Raw genomic sequence first — 14444 nt, 5'->3', positions numbered from 1 at the left:
TGATTGATAGTTAGGACTTAGTTCGCAACCACAATGGACCCTTGTCCACTTTGTTCCATTTGTACTCTCTCAGAGTTCTGGGGGTCTGTGGTCTAATGCGGACCAAAGAGAGGGTCCTTTTTGTCTCTCAGAGTTATGGGGCTCTGTGGTCTAATGCATACCAAAGTGGGGGTCCTTTTTGTCTCTCAGAGTTATGGGGCTCTGTGGTCTAATGCATACCAAAGTGGGGGTCCTTTTTGCTTTGTCACTGACTGTGACTATTCTCATGTCAGTCCCTGAGCGGTGTTTGTGCCAAGTGAAGATTGTCAGATTGTCGTCATCTGACACAAGTCATAGTGTCCTCATTTAAAGCTTCACACAATGTGACAGAACACTAATTCAACTACCTTGTTTTTTTCTATTTCATTGCATGACAGTATGTAATGAACATTTGATTTAATTAGATTTAATTTGATCTGATTACCTTATGTCTCGTGTGTGTGTGTGTGTGTGTGTGTGTGTGTGTGTGGGGGGGGGGGGGGGGGGGGGGATTGGAATCCGGATTGGAATCCGGATTGGAATCCGGTTTCAGCTTCACCCAGCTGATGGCTGCTCAGAGGATTATGATGAGCTATGAGGGGGGCAGTTAGGGGTTAAGTGTCATTTGGTCGGGGGGGCAGAAGGCTGTTTTGAGACCAAAGGGTCACTGCAGGGTCGTACCATTTAGGGAAGATCAGATGGAGAAAGTGTGGCACTTCAACGGAACAGGATCTGAATGTCCTGCCCGTGGGATGAGGAGAGTGTGGAAATATGACCTGGGCGAAGACCTCGACGGGCGGATGCTCCTTATTGCTACAGTGAAGTCAGTACTGCTAAATGTAATGCATGGGGCGGCTTCTCCTTATTGCTACAGTGAAGTCAGTACTGCTAAATGTAATGCATGGGGCGGCTGCTCCTTATTGCTACAGTGAAGTCAGTAGTACTGCTAAATGTAATGCATGGGGCCTGGCTGCTCCTTATTGCTACAGTGAAGTCAGTACTGCTAAATGTAATGCATGGGGCCTGGCTGCTCCTTATTGCTACAGTGAAGTCAGTACTGCTAAATGTAATGCATGGGGCCTGGCTGCTCCTTATTGCTACAGTGAAGTCAGTGCTGCTAAATGTAATGCATGGGGCCTGGCTGCTCCTTATTGCTACAGTGAAGTCAGTACTGCTAAATGTAATGCATGGGGCCTGGCTGCTCCTTATTGCTACAGTGAAGTCAGTGCTGCTAAATGTAATGCATGGGGCCTGGCTGCTCCTTATTGCTACAGTGAAGTCAGTACTGCTAAATGTAATGCATGGGGCCTGGCTGCTCCTTATTGCTACAGTGAAGTCAGTACTGCTAAATGTAATGCATGGGGCCTGGCTGCTCCTTATTGCTACAGTGAAGTCAGTACTGCTAAATGTAATGCATGGGGCCTGGCTGCTCCTTATCGCTACAGTGAAGTCAGTACTGCTAAATGTAATGCATGGGGCGGCTGCTCCTTATCGCTACAGTGAAGTCAGTACTGCTAAATGTAATGCATGGGGCGGCTGCTCCTTATCGCTACAGTGAAGTCAGTACTGCTAATTGTAATGCATGGGGCCTGGCTGCTCCTTATTGCTACAGTGAAGTCAGTACTGCTAAATGTAATGCATGGGGCCTGGCTGCTCCTTATTGCTACAGTGAAGTCAGTACTGCTAAATGTAATGCATGGGGCGGCTGCTCCTTATTGCTACAGTGAAGTCAGTACTGCTAAATGTAATGCATGGGGCCTGGCTGCTCCTTATTGCTACAGTGAAGTCAGTACTGCTAAATGTAATGCATGGGGCCTGGCTGCTCCTTATTGCTACAGTGAAGTCAGTACTGCTAAATGTAATGCATGGGCCCGGCTGCTCCTTATTGCTACAGTGAAGTCAGTACTGCTAAATGTAATGCATGCATGGGGCCGAGACCTGGACACAACAGGAAAGGGCCATCATGGATGATGGCATCTACACAAGAATTATACGAAAGCCACCAGGTCTCAAATGGGTGGACCACATCAGAAATGTGGACCTCTACGGGGGACTGTACCACGGGGCCACAGACCCAGGTCAGAGAGAGAAGGATAAAGGCCCATTCATAGTCACAGTTTTCGGTGAAGAGGTGACCACCGTACATGGAGTCACACAACACATCTCTCCTCGTCGTCAGTTGGTTCAGTAAACCTAGAACACAGTTTCAGTTGTACATTTTATTAAGCCTAATTTGTATTTCTATTTCAGTGTTATTGGGTTTTTTTGAGTCGTGCAACCACTCCAAGGAACAGCAATGTCCGTGTTAACCTATGTGACTATGTATGTATGTGACTACAGTATTTGACTTTAATAAGTACCAGTAGGGGCGCTGTTGTGCCAGAAACAGAGAGAGAGAGAGAGAGAGAGAGAGATAGTGCTGCACTGTTGCCTGCTAATGAGAGAGAGAGAGAGAGAGAGAGGAGGAGGAGGGGGGGGGGGGGGGAGCGAGGGGAGTTGCACCACTCGGTTCACACGGGTGTGATTTGTTTTTTAGTTAGTTATTGTGTTAGTTTTAGCTGACTATAATAACCCTACAGTTACAGTATATGTGAGTGGTAGGCTATGCAGCAGCACTGTGCTAACGCTGCGTCACGTGGGCTGCATATCCAGCATATTACGGCTCTACAGTAACCTCTGTCATTAGGCGACGGAGGAGCCAGGAAGTGAAAGCAAAGTTAATCCCGGCGTAACACCGCAGAGCCTCCGACAGTAGCTCACCTTTGCAGAGGAGGAGAGAGGGGGTTCAGAGCGTATAAGCCCAGTCTAACGCTCTGCTGGGGTTTATCCCCGTTAATCCCGTCCTAATCTGGATCAGAACGCCAGGGTTTACACCTTAATGACAGCCGACTAGTTGGAGGTTTCAACAGTTCCAGCGCTCCTCCGGTTTTAACCAGGGATTAGCCGGGTCCGTCCAAGACTAATGCCGGATGGATGGATGGAGGCGTAGCTGACTAGGGAGATGTGTGAGTATAAATGTAAAGACACTGGGGCTGAGAGATGAAGCGAGGGGAGGGGAGGATTGAACAGTGCCATGTGAAGCAATCAAACGGATGTGAGCGTGCATGTTTTACCCACAGAATGCACCCTTCTTCAGTTAACACTCCTTCGTCAACGATATTCTATGAGACACATACGAGGACAATAATTGCAGCCACTTCTTTGCACCACCTGTGATGTGACAATAAAGCTGATTCTTTCAGGAAAGTAAAGAGGCCCGAAAGCAGGACGATAAAAAATATTTAATAACCAAATGGCACAGATAAACGCAGCCAGGCAAGTTTACTACTTTAGATGGCTAACTGCCTGCCTAGCCTGAGATCAATACCATTTTCGGTTCTGATCCAGTCGGGAGCAGAGATAACTGTCATGTTGTAGTCACTGGTTGTAGTCCGGGCCATCGGAACCAATGGCTGGAACCGGGGTTCCGGCATCACCCAAAATAATCAATCAAGAGCATCATCATTTTAGGGCCTACGCAATAAAACCCTTGATGCGGCGTAGTTTATCTTATAGGAATAGTTTGTTCGGTATTTACATCTTCTATTCCAACTCGTAGCGACTGCCGAGACTAAACTAGTAGTCATACTCAGTTATATTCAGCATTAAAATGGAGAATGGAGGAACCAAAACCCTTTTTCAGTAGCTGAGTATACCAGGAACGAATGCAAGGTTACTAACTGCCAAACACATACTTTCCAAAAAAAACAACTAAAGACAGTCCAAGGTCCGAGGAGCGGACCGTGACAGAATCTGATTCTACGGGTATTTTGGGGCTCAAATGTCTTGGATATATTACGTTTATGAAATGGATCAGCGATGGCTTTTCTGTACTAGCGCAAAACTGTGTTCAACTATCAGTGCCGCCGGGAACTGCGGCATGAAAAATAATATCAGTTCTTCAAGCTTCCGAGCCACAAAACCTATGCTTCCCAACAGAACACACTCACCTGATCTATTCCACTTCCCCTATACCAACATAGTATCCATGCAGGCATGCAATATCGGATTCGATTTGAAGTATATTATACTTGGCTTGTGGGTGGACAGTGGGTGCATGGGTGCCACAAACATACAGCACCCTCTCTGATCAGTGCTACTAGATTTTCAGGCCCTGATGCAGAAACATTTATTTTCATATATTTTATGTACAAGCAGCTATTTTGAATACAGTACACGCACAAGGCTGCCCTAGTGGGTCATACTCTTTTGGGAAATAGCAGATCTACAAGCTCACAACATGTGTCGCGCTGTGACACGTTGTGAAAACTAAAATAGGGTTTGTTGATGTACTGTATGCTTTGTTATTATACATTGAAATCAAGCCAATTGTAACTACTGTAGTTTTAAAATAATTACAGTGGAGTAAAAGTAAAATATTTACCTCTGACAGTGGAGTGGAGTAGAAGTATAAAGTATGAGATATATATATAAATATACAAGTAACGTAAAAGTAGCGTAGCATTTTTTTTACTACAGTTGAGTTTTAGTACAGCTTGAGTAAATGTACTGTCCACCACTGCCAGGTAGAGCGTCAGAATGAGTAAATGTACTGTCAACCACTGCCAGGTAGAGCGTCAGAATGAGTAAATGTACTGTCCACTGCCAGGTAGAGCATCAGAATGAGTAAATGTAGTGTCCACCACTGCCAGGTAGAGCGTCAGAATGAGTAAATGTACTGTCAACCACTGCCAGGTAGAGCGTCAGAATGAGTAAATGTACTGTCCACTGCCAGGTAGAGCGTCAGAATGAGTAAATGTGCTGTCCACCACTGCCAGGTAGAGTAAATGTACTGTCCACCACTGCCAGGTAGAGTAAATGTACTGTCCACCACTGCCAGGTAGAGCGTCAGAATGAGTAAATGTACTGTCCACCACTGCCAGGTAGAGTAAATGTACTGTCCACCACTGCCAGGTAGAGCGTCAGAATGCCGCACAGCGAGCGCAGTATCAGGCGGACACGGCGGCCATCTTTAAGCAGAAGTATAGCGTTGCCATGGAGAAGGTGCAGCAGGTTCAAGGTCAGCTGGTCAGCCTGGAGGAGGAGCTACGCTATTCACAGCAACAGGTACTCCACATCTTTACACATACACAGTTTACAACTTACTTACATAGCGCTGGGAAAGGTAAGCAAATGATTTACTTAAGTAAAAGTATCAATACTGCAATGTAGACATACTCTGTTACTAGTAAATGGCCGGAATTCAACATTTACTTGAGTAAAATGTACAAAAGTATTGGTTTAAAAATGTACTTAAGACAGTACAAAAACTACTCCTTATGCAGAATATCCCATTTCAAGTTTTCAAATATAATAATAATAATATATAATAATAATAATATAACAATCTTTTGAAAGTAGCAGATCTACAAGCTATTTTCATGTATTTTTAAGTGGTTTTCTAATAATAATCAAAATGTACGAGCTTGTAGATCAGCTATTTTCAAGTATTTTTAAGTGGGTTTTGAAATAATAATCAAAGTTTACAATGTAACTCGTTTATTTTAAAATAGAAGTAAAAATATTTGGATCCCAGATGTAGTGCAGTGGAAGTTAAAATATTGGAAATTGGAAATACTCCAGTATAGTAGGCCTACAAATACCTCAAAAGTGTACAGTACTTAAATAAATATACTTTCCACCACTGAGTTTACATATAGAGCACCGAAGTCCTGACGTAACTGGCTCATCCCTTCGATTCCCCTGGTTCGCGGAAGTAATTTCTCTATGGAGAATAACATGGGGTGATCTTAATATCGTCTACTATAAGCGTTGTGGTCCAAAAATATACAAGCTGTCTCGGCGTTATTGTCAGGGAGGTGTCTCTGTATCGTTTGCAACAGTCAGTCACTCATATATGATACAGTCTGCTTCTAGCGAAAATCTAACTAATTCAGCAGCAGTAACATTAGCGTTTTCTCTCAGTCAGTTGATTCTTCATATCCATATGAGTGAAGCGGCCGGGGTGACATGTTTATTTTTCCAACACAGTTGTTATATGAGGCGATCTAAAATCGCCTCAATGGGGATTTCAATGCGACTAAACAAATACATGAACCTGGGGACTGACGCCCTCTACTGAAAGTGACGTCAGACTTCGGTGCTCTATAGAAGACATAGTCAATGACGTCGCAACAACCCTGCTATAAAGACTTTAATGTGTTCTTTATTTTCTTCAACCCACCATGCCGCGTCGACTGACAGCTGAAAGAGTCCCAGGAAGCAACGCGCTCGGCACTGGCGGAGCTAGCCGAGGAGGAGGGGCGGTACCTGGAGAAGGTCGGCCAATGGGAGACCTCCGAGGAGGCCCTGGAACAGCTGACGGACGAGCTGCAGGCCAATCAGAATCTCCTGACGGAGAGTCGGGAGAGAGTGGGCCAGTGTGAGCGCGCCATGGCCACGCTGCTGGGGCAAGTGGACACGCTCAAACAACAGGTCTCATACACACATTATTATTATCGTTATTATACGCATATTGACTTAGTTTGTATCTTATGTAATTGTGGTATGAGAAAATGACGCTGGCACATTCACAGAAACTTGTCTGAAAATTGAAAAAGCCACTTTTCACTCGGGAAATGGCCGCCTAGACCATAACCCACCCACATCAAGAGTTGAATTATGTTTTACTATCGCATGTTTACTATCGCATCCATGCGGTTGCTCGCATGGATCCGAGCGAGTGCGTGGGTGTATAGTGCCACTCCCTGTGTCAAAAGCCCTTGATTCCTTTACCTCAGAACTGTCACAGATAACATTATAGTTCATTCACTGTGTGTCATTTTACTGTAGTAAAAATCATTTTGAAACGTCTTAACGAATCCATTCGTTGTGGGATGCCGTTGAAGGTCATGACCGCAGGCTTTAGGAAGTTTCAATGAATGTGCCTCAGAGCTATGAACGTCTAAGTGTGCCCAGATCTGCAGCATACTGTCAGTACTGTACAAGTACAGTACTGTGTGTGTGTGTGTGTGTGTGTGTGTGTGTGTGTGTGTGTGTGTGTGTGTGTGTGTGTGTGTGTGTGTGCGTGTGCATACATGCATGTGTTTGTATTTGGGTGTGAGATAAAATGCCTGTAGGAATGTGTTCACATAATTCATGCATGAAAGTAAGTAAGTGTGTGTGTGTGTGTGTGTGTGTGTGTGTGTGTGTGTGTGTGTGTGTGTGTGTGTGTGTGCACAATGGAGAGGAACTATACAACAAGCCTGCCTCTGTGTCAATGCATGCTGGTATACACACACACACACACACACACACACACGCACTTATGTGCGTCACATAATCTTTTCTCCTCTTCTTCTTTTCTGTTTTATATTTACAACGTCTGGAAACAAATGAATCATCTTTATTACGGGTAGAAATTTAATTTGGATGAACTTAACTGCTGCCGCCAAGGTCAGCCGGGCGGAATGTCATTTTAATCCAATCAACTTTAATCTGTTGGTTATAAAGGAGTTAGGCCGTTGAAGAATGGCCGTATCTCAGGCCCTTTATTACATTGGCTAATGACTTTGATTGTGAGGCGCCTATCAAGAGGTTAGGAGTTCTCTCTGCAGCGAGCCTCGTCCTCCTGCTAATTCTCTACCTCCCTGCAGCCCACCCTGCATCACTAAAGGCACCGTCCATCCAGTGGAGCCAGAAAACAAGCGCTCAGGTCTACCAAAACTAGCCCAAAAGAAGCATACAGGGTTAACGATTAATAATATTATAGCATCAAAATCAGTTTTACCATTTTGACCTGAGATCAGATTCTAAAAATGTCTTCTACATCCTGACAAAGCTATGTTTTCTATGTCAGTCGTTCTTCGATTTTTCAAAAATAGCAGACCTACAAGCTCGTAGCGAGATCTGCTATTTTTCAATAGCTAAAGCATAACATAATGCTAACACCAAAAGGGGTTCCCGCCCCAAAATGGGTTAAACCTATACATCAGCTATATATACAACTGATCTACAAACTCTTGGACAAAATAAAATTGATTGGGAGTCTTTGACATGAAAGTGGTTGATAAAAACTGGTTCAAGTGACATTAGCAAGCAAGCCCAACTAAGCAACTGCCATTATTTACAAGCAAAACTTTACAGAAATACAAGCCCAAAATCGCTTATAATGGCAACACTGCATCCATCCCCTCTGGCAACCCCCAAACTGTTGCAGCCAAGGTTATATCATTGTTAAAGGCAGGGTAACAGATAACTGTTTATGTTATAATTTGGTGTTCCCATAAAGTATATATGTTTTATAAATGTTGGAAAAAGGTGTTTGAAGAGTATAGAGGAAGCCCACCCCCTGTTCCTTACACAGAAACACAGTGGACAATAAGGTCTAACAGACAAGTACCATCACTAAACCAAGCATAAAATATTGACCTTTCATAATTAAGTTTTATTCAACCATGCACGGTACATGGACATACAGTTTTCACGTACAATGCGTGCCGCGGACTAGCTCACAACAGGTTGTAGATTGGCTATTTTCACAATTTTTTTACAGAATAGGGTTTAAAATAGACACTGTTTGCCATAGTATTGTATACAGTGTATAACCTTCCCTAAAGCCCAGGACAAAACTCCACATCCCAGACACTTTTTGATTTTATTTATTAACCCATTTTGCATGGGCGGGAACCCCTTTTGGTGTTTTAAACATTGTGTTATAATTTAGCTATTGAAAAATAGCAGATCTACAAGCTTGTAGGTCTGCTATTTTAGAAAAATCGTGAGACTGGAGGATTTAGAAGATTTTTTATATTTTTTTAGGTCAGGCCTCATGGGTTAAAGCACGCAAAAAAAGGGTAAAGTGCCAGGAGGAGGCAAGAAGCCCTGAGGCTTATATACAAGTCCTCTACCTATGTAAGACACAATAAAGACATTGGAACAAGATATACATCATTTCCAAAAAGACATGATTGCAGTATATTAAAAATATATATATAACATCTACAACATGATTCAAAATACTTGGTAGTCTGACTCTAAGACATGATTAGAGACGAGAAGAGAATACAAACTATATGATAATTAATTTATTTGGTCAATCAGAACAACTTTCTTTCCTCCCGGCTCCCCAAATGTGGAACAGACTTCCCAATGCACTTGGAACTGCAGAGTAGACTCACTCCCAAGTTTCCGCCGTAATCTGAAGACTTTAATACCTCCTCAGAATCCACTCAGCACTGACCTAGATATGACAACCGTTCTGTTCAGACACACCTTGGTTATTTTGTTCTCATGTTTTTGTTACTTGTTACTTTTTGTTACTTTTTTTCCTTGGTCCCAATGTTAAACATTGAAATTAGATAGCATGTTATTTAGATCGATGCCAGGTTAATTGTTTACTGTGATATAGTTTATTGAGGCACTCTGTGAATTTGATTAGTGTTGCTTATTGTACAGTAAGTCGCTCTTAAGAGCTAAATGCCCCGAATTGGAAATTGTGTATATAATAACCGGAAAATAAATAAATTGGCTAAATGCCAAAAATGGGACGCTTCACTAACATTCAATCATCAACGTTAGCTGTGTTGTGTACAGTAGGAGGGCTTTGTCTCTCCATTGTAACGCAACAATTGATGGAAAATCAGTAAACAGACAATTTTCTACGATAATGCATTTAGCAAACGGGCACATTAAAGTTGTCACATGCAGTAAAACCAAATGAGTCATCATTTGTTTAACCCATTCTGAACGGGAACCCATTCTGGTGTTAGCATCATGTTATGCTTTAGCTATTGAAAAATAGCAGATCTACAAGCTCATAGCGCGCCACCGAGTGGCGCGCTACGAGCTTGTAGGTCTGCTATTTTTGAAAAATTCGAAGAACGACTGACATTTTTAGAATCTGATCTCAGGTCAGAATGGGTTCATCAGACCAGTGTGTGTCCAGTGGAAACCTCGTATGAATCTGATCTCAGGTCAGAATGGGTTAAACACTGTGAAGTACAAATAATGCACTCCTTGTTATTTTGAGCCGGGCCGGCTATTGAATTGTTACGCTTCACCGTTGATTAAATTAAGGACTTAGATGTGTTGATGGCCGTTGTAAAGAATATTATAAACATGCCCTGTTGAATTACACAATTCATATGTCCTGTTGAACCGAGTGGTTTTAAAAGGGCTTTGGACTTTTGAAGGACCTGTCTAACCCCGGCCGAAATAAATCTTCTTCCTCTTTCATCTTTCGCGCGTGTGTGTGTGTGTGTGTGTGTGTGTGTGTGTGTGTGTGTGTGTGTGTGTGTGTGTGTGTGTGTGTGTGTGTGTGTGTGTGTGTGTGTGTGTGTGTGTGTGTGTGTGTGTGTGTGTGTGTGTGTGTGTGTGTGTGTGTGTGTGTGTGTGTGTGTGTGTGTGTGTGTGTGTGTGTGCGTGTGTGCGCGTGTGCGTGCGTGTGCGCGCTTCCATCCTTAGAAGCAGCTGTTTCAGAGTGACCTCTTGCTGTACCAACAGTGTCATTCTCACTCTGATGAGGAGTATCTCAGTCTACTGAGACACAGAAAGCAACTGCAGAAGGTATAGAGTTGCAGTAAACCAAACATACTTTATTCACCTCAACAGTAGGGTTAATTAATCTTCTACATCCCGACTGTTTTCGGAAAAAGCTATGTTTCTATGTCAGTCGTTCTTCGATTTTTTTCAAAAATAGCAGACCAACAAGCTCGTAGCGCGCCACCGAAGATCTGCTATTTTTCAATAGCTAAAGCATAATAATGCTAACACCAAAATGGGTTAATTAATAGGTAATTAGTAGGGCGGTTAATCCAAAGTAGTTAGATGTGTGTACAAATATCTTGCCTGTGTGTTTCAGCGCTGCACAGAGCAAGCAGAGTGCGTGGCGGAGTGTGAGAGAACGGTTCTTCAGCTGAAGACAGACCTCGAGCGACAGTAAGGTTTCCTTTTCTCTGTCTCAACCTTTAACATAATTTCTCATCTAAAATATTATACAGCATTCAAACAGTAGTCTTTAAATTCCCTCAGTTAATAGGTTTTGGGGTTTGCAATCGGTTTTTATCAAACCGAAATCCAAATTGTTTAAACTTTATGGGTAAATGATGAATGGACCGAGCAGGGAAAACAATGTATCTGTGTGAAATACGTACAGCCCTTATGACACTTATAAACAATACTTTTTTCCTTTTTTTATATCAAACTATAACATCAGAGGTACACAATGAGGCGTTTCTTGCTGATATTCTTGGATAGATAAACTACAATTTATTTACATTTTTGAAGTTTTTCTGAAAACTAATTCTGAGAAGTATATGGCTTCCAAGTTTTGACATTGATACATTGTGTCAGCTCCAAATATATCTATCTAAAATGAATGTATGCATTAAAATCAATTATTCATATACTTGTCCAGTGTCGCCTTTCCACTTTTTACTCTTTTTCCCCCGCTACACATTTTCTTTGCTGAAAATGAGCTGAGTAATCTCTAGCCATTCCCCCTGTCCCGGAAACCACTGTCTATTTGTCTACCTGGCGCTAAAGGTTGTTTATGCTGGAGGCAGGCTATTGTGGTCTGAATGGCTGAGCGCCAGACTAAGGGAAGGAAGACGTCATTGTGTCCATACAGAAGTCAGTCTATAAAGTAGAGCCTGACCGGCGTATCGGTCTAGCCCATACTGTATATTGGCCATTATTTGACATTTTTGGACGACATCGGAAAGGCCTAGCTGTGATTATGCAGCTCATGTGTCACAATCATTATAGGTGGACGTTTTAAAAATGCTTCATGAATATATATTATTAATGCTCTTTTTTTCTTCTGAAGGTCTCAGGAGAAGGAGGGTCTGGAGCGGAGTCTGGCCGCCTCCCACCATGCGCACCTGACCAATACCAGCCGGCTGGAGCAGGAAGTGACGCGACTCAAACAAGAAGCCACACGCTTAGAAACGCAGCTGGGCGACGCCCACAAGACCAGCAGCCAGAGAGAGCGGGTACGGTCCCCACACACACACACACGCACACACACACACACACACACACACACACGCAAGCACGCACACACACGCAAGCACGCACTCACACAATCTCTAGGCGCACCTGTATTCATAGAGAAAATCTCTGATCTACAAGCTCGCATTTTTTATTTTTTTCTCTTTCTTTTAGAATTCTTTTTCAAATAAAAATAAATAAATTGATGCCGATTGATACAGAATTGGCCTCTACTGGAAACACACAGGTATTGATACCTTTGGTACACTTTTTGTGGTAGTTGTAAACAATATGTCGATAATAATGTGTGGTTGTCGCTGTATTTGTCTCACAGTTCACCAGTTTTGGGAAAACTAAAACTAACTAAAATCATGTCCATAGTTTTTGTCTTAGAATGAAAATGTCAAAAAATAATCCATTTGAAATAGGGCTGTGCTTTTGTCATTTGTCTTGTAGTGGAGTGAAAGTCATATGTATGACGTATAACTTCTCTCACATACGCACATACAGTGCAATACCTGTACACGGCTGTCCCACGCCCGCCTGGCAGAAAAAGATTGGCTCACCATTAATTACAGCGCCAAAACGGTGCCAAGGCTGGCGCAATTGACTCCAATTAAGAGCTCAATGGGACTCTAAATATTCAAATTAGTCAAAGAGATGACGGTACCCTGGCAGAGTGCCAACGTAGCTGGCAGTCAAACGCACATCACTGGTGGGCGCGCGCGCGTGTGTGTGTGTGTGCACTCGTTTGTCTCTTAGCATATTAATTGATGTGCCCCCTGGCACCAACGGACACATGTTACTTATGTCATAAGCACCAAGATCATCCGCATGCTCGCACACATACGCCCACACAGACGGACACACACACGCACACACACACACACACACACACACATACACAGGCACATACGCACATGTTTGTATTACTATACTTGTGAGGACATCAATATTTTAAGACAGATTTTTTTCTTCATTAAGACTAGCGATAACGCTGGAAATGGCTAATCTACAAGCACACAAGGCGTTGCTTGCTTGTAGATCAGCTATTTTCATAACTCCAGTCCTAAAGGTGATTGCACACTGGACGCGTTTTTCTGATTTTTAGCAACGTTTTTCCGTCGGTTTTCCGAAAAACACATACAAATTTGCTAAACCTAACCTAATTTTTTTTTTTTTTTTCTCTTGTGACGACCAGGAATATGGTCTTCGCCATGTCTACTTCTCAAATTCTACTAGACTTTCAGGGACATTTGATTGATTGATAATTGTATTTACACAATTGTAAAGAAAATACTGTACTATTGACAAAAAGCACACAATAGTCAAAAGGAAAACTGGCAAGCTTATTTCCGTTGTGGTTCTTTGATTGTGACAGGAGAAACACAGGGTGGGTATCTGGGGAAAACTACAATAAGATTAAAACAATGAACTGTTGCACATGTCAAATACAATGATACATTCCAGTTACATTTGTAAGATTAATTTTTCTGATACAATAATGTAATCAACAAAAATGGAATAACATTGTATGTATCGGATCAACTTGGGATTTGGCCCTCACAAGTATAGTACAGTAATACAATACACACACACACACACACGCACACGCACACGCACACGCACACACACACACACACAATCTCTCTCTGTCTCTCCCTGTCACGTCGGGTCCATGTCATTGTGCCACTCTTCCCGGAGGAATTACTCCTAATGAGTGCGTGTCATGTAAGGACACATGTACAATAACGCACATGTACATCAAGGGCATGCATTATGTATTATTATGCATAATTAGTCCCGGAACGTTATGCATATATGCATAATTACACTAGTGGTTAGTACTCGACATGAATACTGGATCATGTGCGCAGTGTTGCACTCGTATAATATGAGTATATCTAATGACAGCATTAGACTGTGGTGGACTGTAACAAAGTGCATTTACTTGAGTATCTGTACTACTACTAATTAGTACAGATACTCAAGTAAATGCACTTTGTCTGACTTTCGCTCCACTACATTTCAAAAATATTGTACTTTTGACTTCGCTACATTTCTAGGAAGGGCAAAACGAAATGTTATCTTGCATGCAACTTGAAGCCTAATTCTTTTCAAATGTACCGTAATGAAAATAGCAGATCCACTAGTAACTGGACCTGAACTACGGTATATACCGTAGGTGTGATGCGTATATGTTTTCACATACTGCAGTGTCACAAGTACAACAGTGTAAATACACCTGCAGCTCATAAAGGTTATGGTGGGTATGTTTGGTTTACTTATAATTACTATTGACTTTTCAGATTGCTTGCTCTCAATTAAATGGACTCATTATGAACCACATTAATCCTGGCATCCCAATTTTGGGCATGTCATTATAGGCAACCATAATTAGCTACAGCTGTTCTTTTCCCCCGCTATGACACGTGTGTGAAAAGTAAGGATGCGCC

General features: G+C 42.5%; 1 protein-coding gene across 1 annotated transcript in view; it reads left to right on the top strand.

Annotated features, from left to right (window-relative positions):
* pmfbp1 (polyamine modulated factor 1 binding protein 1) overlaps positions 1-14444 on the top strand; it is a 150070-nt gene that overhangs the window by 83312 nt on the left and 52314 nt on the right. The window contains exons 11-15 of the mRNA XM_080793286.1: positions 4972-5124; positions 6262-6492; positions 10462-10563; positions 10859-10935; positions 11825-11990. Of these exons, the coding sequence (XP_080649412.1) occupies positions 4972-5124; positions 6262-6492; positions 10462-10563; positions 10859-10935; positions 11825-11990 (729 nt within the window). The remainder of the gene's footprint in view (positions 1-4971; positions 5125-6261; positions 6493-10461; positions 10564-10858; positions 10936-11824; positions 11991-14444) is intronic.

This window comes from Protomyctophum bolini (genome assembly GCF_963924005.1).
Source record: "Protomyctophum bolini genome assembly, chromosome: 21".
NCBI classification, from domain to species: Eukaryota; Metazoa; Chordata; class Actinopteri; order Myctophiformes; family Myctophidae; genus Protomyctophum; species Protomyctophum bolini.
The sequence above is the reverse complement of the archived record's forward strand: the minus strand, read 5'-3'. Positions and strand labels throughout refer to the sequence as shown.